The sequence below is a fragment of the Pristis pectinata genome, chromosome 26, assembly GCF_009764475.1.
Source record: "Pristis pectinata isolate sPriPec2 chromosome 26, sPriPec2.1.pri, whole genome shotgun sequence".
Taxonomy (NCBI): domain Eukaryota; kingdom Metazoa; phylum Chordata; class Chondrichthyes; order Rhinopristiformes; family Pristidae; genus Pristis; species Pristis pectinata.
The window spans coordinates 14,467,017-14,476,422 of NC_067430.1; the positions used below are offsets into that span (position 1 = coordinate 14,467,017).

General features: G+C 41.6%; 1 protein-coding gene across 3 annotated transcripts in view; it reads left to right on the forward strand.

The window, feature by feature from the left end:
* clcnk (chloride channel K) overlaps window positions 1-9,406 on the forward strand; it is a 48,414-nt gene that overhangs the window by 34,545 nt on the left and 4,463 nt on the right. For all 3 annotated transcript variants that reach the window (XM_052039361.1, XM_052039363.1, XM_052039364.1), the window contains 6 exons: window positions 764-874; window positions 1,295-1,508; window positions 2,614-2,747; window positions 2,971-3,068; window positions 4,452-4,535; window positions 8,330-8,416. In XM_052039361.1, coding sequence (XP_051895321.1) covers window positions 764-874; window positions 1,295-1,508; window positions 2,614-2,747; window positions 2,971-3,068; window positions 4,452-4,535; window positions 8,330-8,416 — 728 coding nt within the window. The remainder of the gene's footprint in view (window positions 1-763; window positions 875-1,294; window positions 1,509-2,613; window positions 2,748-2,970; window positions 3,069-4,451; window positions 4,536-8,329; window positions 8,417-9,406) is intronic.

Below are 9,406 nucleotides of genomic sequence, written 5' to 3' on the forward strand. Positions count from 1 at the left end.
TGACTCTTTGGAATTCTCTACCAGGGAGAGTTCTAGAGGCTCAGTCACTGACTGCATTCATCAGAAATGATAGCTTTCTGGGTATGAAGGGAATCAAGTGATGTAGGAATAGTGGAGGAAAATGGCACTGGGTTAGAAGATCAGCCATAATCTTGATGGATCTTGGCCAAATGTCACACTCCTCCTCTCAGGGCTTATGCTCTAATGTTCTTATATCTTGGTAGAGGTTACATCGGGCTCATACAACAGAGCAGTGCTTTAAAATTAATTTTCGCCTTGAACCAGTCACCTGACTCCACACCCTTACACTTCTTGATGAATATTTCTTGTAAGATTGAACAGATTCAATTTGTGATCAATCCATGATTTTGCAAGCTAATACTTGGTGATAATGCAGAATCACATAGTTTAATCCTTACATTTGACTTTAAGTAGAAATGAGTATCTCCCCTGCACACGCTGGAGTAAAAACCTTATGTAATATCTGGAGATGCCTTTGCTGGGGAGGTGAATCTCATCAGTGGTGAATAGACAGCTGCTTTGTTTATGGAGAAGGAATGTATCTAGTCTGATTGTAGTTGGCTATAGATAAGAGGATGTCGAACTTGTCCTCAAGTTAATTGTAGACAGCCTCCCCCCAGAGTGGTAATAGAAGGAGTATGGAGTATAGTTATAGATGGAGAACTTTAGATCTGTGTTTTATTTTGGTGAAAAAGATAATGGGTTTATAAATATACTTACCTGTGTCCTTTGGATTATGTAGGTGCCGTTATAGGTCGAATGGTGGGAGAATTTATGGCTTTTATATTTCCCAATGGCATCAATTCAGAGGGAGTTTTGAACCCGATAATCCCTGGGGGATATGCCCTTGCAGGCAAGTATGTGCTGATACTGCATTTTCTAACTATGCCACTATATTGTTGATTAACCTCACAGGTCTCCTGACCTGCCCTGTAGGATTGCAGATTACTTGCACCTACACGATGTCCTGCATTGCAGGCGAGACTTCTAAATGGAATCTCCCAGTCACGAGGTTTACTACGATCCGAGGGGCAAGGGCTGGTGTAGATGAGTTGTGATGCTGTTTGATGACATGCATGCTGAACTGTCACACCTTTTTTTTCCAGTTTATTCCTCTGAGTGTATACAAGCCCATATTTAGCACGGATTCCCTTATGGCCCCCAAGCTTTGCCGTAGAGCTATCCCACCAAGTTAGGTGGTTATATGATGTTATAGCCAGTCTCTCCCATAATCTCATGAAGACTATAAGGTAAATCTTTTGTGTCTTGGCAGGAGCAGCAGCATTTTCTGGAGCTGTGACCCATACCTTGTCCACGGCATTATTGGTATTTGAGCTCACTGGGCAGATAGCTCATTTCTTACCTGTTTTACTGGCTGTACTTGTGGCAAATGCCATTACACAGAAATTCCAACCTTCTTTCTATGATGGAACCATCATTGTAAAGAAGCTGCCATATTTACCCAAAATACGGAGCAGTGACATTGGGTATGTATCATTCCTGTGACGGTAGGTTGCTGGCTTGGGATGGTTGATGGATGTGCTGGGTACTGATAAGTGTGGTGGGTAATGGTAGGCGTGCTAATGAAAGACTGAAATGTATTGTCATGAGTTTTGTGAATAGGGATGGGGTGTGTTTGGCTGGAACCTTGTAACCTTGCACACTCTGCAGTTGTAACCTGGTTGCCTGCATCTTTTCTCTCTTCTTTAAAGCCGAAGGAAGGCAGGTTGGAAGTTGGCTGGGGGTCAGTTTCTGTCTCTTAACATATCAACAAGACATTGGTGAGGCTACACCTTGAATACTGTGTACAGTTTTGCTTATTCTGTTATAGGAAAGACGTCATTAAGCTGGAAAGAGTGCAAAGAAGATTTACAAGGATGCTGCCAGGACTCGAGGGCCTGAGTTATAGGGAGAGGTTGGGCAAGCTAGGACTTTATTCCTTACAGTATAGGAGACTGAGGGGTGCCTTATAGAGCCATATATCATCATGAGGAGGATGGATAGGGTGGATGCACTGTCTTTTTCCCCTTGGAAAGGGAATCAAAACCCAGAGGGCACAGGTTTAAGGTGGGAGGGGAGAAATTTAAAAGGGACCTGATGTGCAACTTCTTCATGCAGAGGGTGGTGAGTATATGGAACGAGCTGCCAGAGGAAGTGGTTGAGGCAGGTACAACTACAACATTAAAAAGACATTTGGACAGGTATATGAATAGGAAAGGTTTAGAAGGTTATGTGCCAAACACGGGCAAATAGGACTAGCTTATATGGACACGTTGGTCAGCATGGACGAGTTAGGCTGAAGGGCCTGTTTCTGCGCTGTATAACTCCATGACTCTGTGACAACACACCCAGTCCAGGCACACCTGTTGCTTTGGGTTAAATTTATCCCCTTCAGCTTCCAAACTCTGTGCATCTTTCTCATTGGTCTAACTGGAATCAGCCTGCCCAACCCTTTCTGAGGCATTGCTTCTCACACATGCATTAGACATCCGTACAACAAATTATTTAGTCACTTCATACTGCCGTCTCTCATGGAACACCATTAGGCTGAATCTGCCTGTTACAGTTCAGTGGCACTCTTCCATTCTTCAGCTCTTACAGTGTGACAGTGGAACAGTTCATGAACACCAACCTCAAGTGTTTGGACCAAAGTTTCAGCTACGCAGATATCCTGCAAGTGATAACCTCCAGTTCCGATGCCGTATATCCTGTTGTTGAGAGTGCAGGTAATTAACTTTAGAATTATGGAAACTTCTCTTCACTAACCTCAGTTTTCCAAATTATTCACACAACTGGAGTGAGCTTTTGGATATTTTTGATGCTTTCCTTTACTTTACTTCACATTTCTAATGTGGAAGAGTCTTGAGCTTTGCAGCTTCTTTTCACCTTGGGTGTCTCAAAAGACATTTAGTCCTTAAGGCCAAGTAGAGGTTTGATTTCTGTTACCAGAATCCATGATGCTCGTGGGATCAGTTCAAAGGAGCGAGCTTACCAATTTTCTTCAGACTCAAGGAGAACAGAAAAGCCACAAGGAAAAATTGCAACTGGTAAGCAAACTGCTGGGCACAGGGATGATGGGCTGAATGGTCTCCTTCAGCACCATTAATGTTTCACTTTTTGATAATGTACCATACTGTGAAACAGTCTAATTTCATGATTAAGTACAGCTCTTTATTCGATCTAATGACCCAGCAATTGCACATTCTAAGGAACTGTTGTTGGCACGTCAGACTCAAATTCTGGAACAAATTACTTTTCAAGCACAAAGACGAATGCTTTTCGGGCTGCAAACTTTCTAGCAAATCAACTATGATTGTCGTTTTATAAAAAAATCCTCTTCTATTTGTTAGCAATCCCAGATCCAAGCTGTTGCTTTTGTTTTCAATGAAAGTTATAAGATTGTTTAAAAGTATACCAGTGACCTTCACCATTCAATAAGATCTTGGCTGATCCTTCACCTCATCACTACTTTCCAGCACTAACCCCATATCATTTGGTTCTCTTAATATCAAAAAATCTAAAGTGTCAAAATGCCTTAAGGCATTACACAGGAGCTTTATCAAGCAAAACATGGGTCGAGGACATATTTGACAATGATGAAAAGATTGGATAATGAGGTAGGTTTAAAGAAGCACTTAAGTTCATGCGAACTATGCCTGTCCTCATCTTGTAATGTACTGTGCTACTGCTGTAAAAAGCTAGTTTTCCTGGCATTTATACCCTGTGTGTGTATGCCTATGATGACAATAAACTTGAATTTGAACTTAAAAGAAGAAAATGAGGTGGAGAGGTTTTGGGGAAGGGGGACAATTCCAAAGCTTAAGGCCATGACATGTGAAGTTAGGCCAATAATGGTGCACAAATAAACGTAGTGATGGTGAAGAGGCTGGATTTGGTGGAATGGAGATAGATCAGGGGCCCTAGGACTTGAAGAGATTTAGAGATATGGAAGGGTATAAGACTATGGATTGGGAACAAGGATGAGAAGTTTAAAACTGGGACATTGTTTAACCAGGAGCCAATGAAGATTAGGTAGGGCATGGCCAAGAGGTAAACAGTTCTTGGTCTGAGCTAGGGCACCAGCAGATCAATTTTGGAGGACCTCAATTTAAGGAGTATGGGGCAACTGGGAGGGTATAGGGGTAGTCAAAGACATGGGTGAGAGTTTCAAGAGCAGACAGGGTGGAGTCAGGCAGACGTGGATAGAGCCACTCTTGGTGCTGGCACAGATATGTGGTCCAAAGGTTTCTCTGGAGTCAAGTATGACACCAAGGATCAGAGAGCCTGGTTTAATTCCAAACAGATGCCAGAGAGTGGGAGAAATGGAGAAATATAGTCTGTTTAATTTCTTCATCTGTTATTCCTAAAAAGTATTGTCATTAAAATTGCTGCAAAAGACCTTAGCTTGAAATCTGTCTTTTTCTTTGTAGAAAGAAGTGGATGTAAAGTTTAGGGGAAGGTGGAATATTGATCCAATAACTTTCCAACTGTCTCCAAGCACATCACTGCACCAGGTAAATAAATCAAAGGACTAGGAGGGAAATGGATATGAAGCTCAGTATCAGGATATACACAGGCTCAGACTATAATTACAATCATTTTGCTGGGTTAGTTTTAAACTCTAACCTAAGATATAGCATTATTAATTAGAAAAAAAGACATTAATGTGGTACCTGAGCATGTTTCTCAGTGTACCTCAAAGCACTTCATGTATATATGGTGTCTGTTATTAAGTGTACATACAAGATGCCATAAGGAACAAGTAGTGAATGATCTATGTTTGTGTAATGTGTGGCAATGGAAGAATATTGGTAAGAGAATCTTCTTCTCTTCCTCCAAGAGTGCCATGGTTTTTTGTAATCATCTCCAGATAGATGAACACTTGAACTGGAAGACAGAATATAACTTGTTGTCTCCACCATTGAACAGTGTCTCACTGCTGCACTAGGTTGTCTTTCTAGATCATGTACTCAAGTCCAGGAGTGGATCCTTAACCTGAAACATTCTAATTCAGAGGCAAGAGTACTGCTGGCTGAGTAAAGTTGCCAGTATAGTTTATCAAAGTCACTTAGACTCACGTGAAACAGAAAATGCTTTGAAATGTAGGGGGTAGGGAGGAAGGAGAGAGTTGGGGGTTGGTTAAGTCTTTTGAGCCAGTTATCTGACATTTCCACTCCTCTGGTGCTTCACAAATTGTAGTTTGTCTAAATGCACCGAGAACTATTTCAATCAGGGAGTTTAGTGTTACTGTGAGGTCATAGGAACCAGCCAGCACTTTCTCAATCTCTTATGGCTGTAGATATCAAGATGAAGGATATCCGAGTTGGGGAATGCATTGATTTCTTCCATTGTCAGGAACCCATTAGCTGTCCCAGGTCAGATATAAATTGGGTTAAATACAAAGTAATGTTCTTCAACTGTAACCTAACCATGTGCACTACTACAGAGGAGAGTATCATCTATCACACTTGTGTGATATTTTCATTTATTCATGTCAGCTGTGTCTTCCTTGAGCAGGAGTACTGGTGTAACATTGATTAACACTGATGTAGGGGATGTTTCATGCTATGGGGCTGTAATCTTTTTCATTTGGCTAAAACTACTAAGAATCATTCAGCATAAGACCCTTACTGCTTGCAGAGAGAAGAAAAGAATTCTCTTTCATCATATATGGGAAATGAAAAAACTTGGGCTGAGATATGTCAATCAATATTACGTTACTGTACATTAACCTGGATGGGCATAATGCTGGCATTAAAATGACACCAAATGAAAAATCCATGATAATGTGTTAGTGAATCACGTTACCACTCCATTCTCTTACCTGATTTTTTCAATCTGTATTGACTACGATGTCTTCCGCGACGTGACTGCTCCAACTGTGTGTGTAATGCAGCTTCTTGGCACTCATTCAAAACGTGTTACTGTAAACAAAATGATCAACAGCAGACAGAACTAAAAAAGATGAGGATTTGAGCTCCAGCAGCTGCCTGTCTGACAATTAAATCCAGCAATGTGTAAGTTGTGGGACTGCTTCGCAGAGATGCAAGGATAAATTCCACCCTACATTTAAATCCCAGCCTTTATACTTCTCCGTGCCTGGGGCACATGGGCTCCCACCAGGGTAGTGGAGCCAGCACATCTGTGACCTGAGCCACAATGCTGCAGGCAGGCAGGAGCTCTAGCCTAGAGTTTGTGAATTCTACTCTGGCAGATTGAGTAACATAGCCACTTTGGAATACTGCAGACAGGCTCAAAATTCAGGTGATGTGTGTAATGGAACTATGGTATCAGCTGAGGAAGAGTAAGAAGATGGAGAAAGAAAGCATTAATATTTTAAAAAATCTACTTTTGATAATTGTGGTTCACAACATTCCCACCACCAGAGAGTGCAGTCAGGGCTTTGGCTCCCCTCTGGGCTTAGAGGAAGAGATCAGGAAGACTTCAGGTTCAGTGCCCTTTCTACATTGTTAGATGATTTCAACAGTTACAGAGGTGCTACAAGGAATCTCAAAGTGATAAATTAATTGAGAGGTCAGTGATCATTCCCAAGTGTACATCCAGGTGAGGGCAGAGCATGACCTGCTGTTGAACAGCCTACCAACTATCATTGTGCAAATCATTGTGGGGGTGGCTTCACTTGAGGAGAGAAACGGATGGATGTTTCACACCAATCATTTCAGAAGTAATTTTTTCTGTGAAGTATTTTGAGGCACACTAATTGCTGTTGGTAACACCACCTATATGGTGCCATTGTTAATGTGTAATGCCCTTGGAATCCACTATAGCTGATTCCAGGACTTGATCTCCCAAAATGCAATGCTTCTTGACAATAAACTTACATTTTGTTGTCCATTTTCTGCTACCAGAGGCATGGGTTGTGTAGTTATTCCTGATGACCCCAATCTGCAAATGGCTCACCTTTGCAATCTTGTCAGTACAGCTCTGCAAGACTCACTGTCTTCCTCCTGCTGAAAATAAAAAGCAGTTGTCCAAAGGTTTAAATTAGTCTCAGCACCCCGCAGCTAGTCTGTCTCACTTAGAACAAGTCACTAATTTGCTTTAGCAACTCAGTCTTGCTGTAAACAAAACATTGTTGCTTGGGGAATTCTCACTCAAGCTGATAATAATGTTCTTATAGTTAATTTGTAGCCTAAAATGAACAAGTACTGTTCAGAAGAAAAAATAATCAGAAACCTTACAATACCAATTAAAAATCTACACTATGATGGGTAAAAATTTTATACTGCTGGAGTTACGTTTTTGCATGAAGAAGTCACTATAACTCTTTTTACAACTGGCTGTCTGACCTGAAACATTAATTCTGTTGCTTTTTCCACAGACACTGCCTGACATGATAAACATTTCCATCATTTTCTGTTTTTTTTTCAGATTTTCACATTCCCAATGTTTCACACTCATCATTTTACAAGTAATTTTTTTTCTTTTCCTGTGAAGTATTTTGAGGCACACTAATGTGTTAATTGCTGTTGGTAACACCACCTAGATGGTGCACTTGTGAATGTGCAATGCCCTACTTAAGTTGCAGTATAGTGGAAACTGCAGATTCTGTAATATCAGATCTATACCACTACAGGTTGGATAATCCGCCTGCTCCCACTCCCAGGCGCTCCAGCCTCCATCTTTCTTGTTTCCATGGCTTGCCAGGTCTTCACTCAATCCCAGGTTCCACAGCCATCTGCTTCTGCACAGACCCTGCAATCCAAGCCAATCACGTTCCTGGATCGGGCCAGAGGCGAAAGTAAACTAGTATGGGCCAGTAGAAAGTGGCCAACGCAACATTACAAATGGATTAAATTGGCAATGTTAACAATACATGTGCACTGGTTAAATTTTTAAGTTATTCATCCCTGGCACAAAGGGATGTAGATTGAAAAATAACACAATAACCTCTAAATCAAGCACTCCATGGGCATGATTTAAATGTTCTGAAGCATTATAAAAAGTGATTATGTAGCATCAGGCACGTAGGAGTGCATTTGGATATTCAAAGAATACATTAGGCTGCTTCTCTCCCCCAAAATATGCAAACTGATTTTGAATATTGTTGCATTTAATAGAAGCAAATATTACTTTTCTGCAAATTATGCCTGTCTTGTCTGCAACTAAGCTGCAAATATTTTGAAATTCATCACACAATTTAGCTAGGGCCCTATTAATGTTTAAGTGGTTTGCAATCAGCCATCCCTCTCTATCTTTAACAGCCAGGTGCCACCTGCAGGAATAATAAATAGGAATGGTATGGAAATTGTACTGAGAAATATTAAAACATCCAATCTATTTTCAGGCCCATAAACTGTTCGAACTCCTTGTCCTTCAGCACACGTTTGTCACTTCTGCAGGCAGGGTTGTTGGCTTCGTAACCAGAAACGAGGTAAGACATGACTGGGAAAGATAATTGGAGCTTTAAACAAATATGTTCACATATAACTTTGAAAAATTTTGCACCAATTTTATTCTTGTGTGGATATGGGATGTGATTCAGACGTGTTAAGTGCTAAGAACATGGCTTTAGAATACACAGCACCTGCATCCAGGATTGAACCTGGGTCGCTGGAGCTGTGAGACAGCAGCTCTAACCACTGTGCTAACCATGATTGATCTAGTAAATAAGCTTAATTTGTCCTTTAGATTTGATAAGATAAGATAAGGTATCTTTATTAGTCACATGTACATCGAAACACACAGTGAAATGCATCTTTTGTGTAACGTGTTCTGGGGGCAGCCCGCAAGTGTCGCCACGCTTCCGGCGCCAACAAAGCATGCCCACAACTTCCTAACCCATACGTCTTTGGAATGTGGGAGGAAACCGGAGCACCCGGAGGAAACCCACGCAGACACGGGGAGAACGTACAAACTCCTTGCAGACAGTGGCTGGAATTGAACCCAGGTTGCTGGCTCTGTAAAGCGTAACGCTAACCGCTACACTACCGTGCCTACGTTGCACACCTATTAGATCAGCAGTCCTATCCTGTTCAGGACAAGTCTGATCCATTTGAAGATCCTGTTCCACCACCTCCCAGTGCCACCAAGATCAACAGGAAAGGACACAAAGGGAAGTACTAAAAATTCAAAGTCACCTTCATCAACCAAAGTCACCTCACACAGAGGTCGACCACCAGTGGGTAAGAGTCATCCACTATGGAAACATGCCCTTCAGCCCACTGAGTCTGCATTGACCACTTACATTAATCTTACTTTATTCTCTCCACATTCCCATCAATTCTCTCCCGATTCTAACATCTACAAATTAGGTGCAATTTGAAGACACCAATTAACTACCAACCAGCACGACTTTGGGCTGGGGGAGGAAACTGGAGCACCCAGGGGGAACCCGTGCAGTCACAGGGAGAACATGCAAACT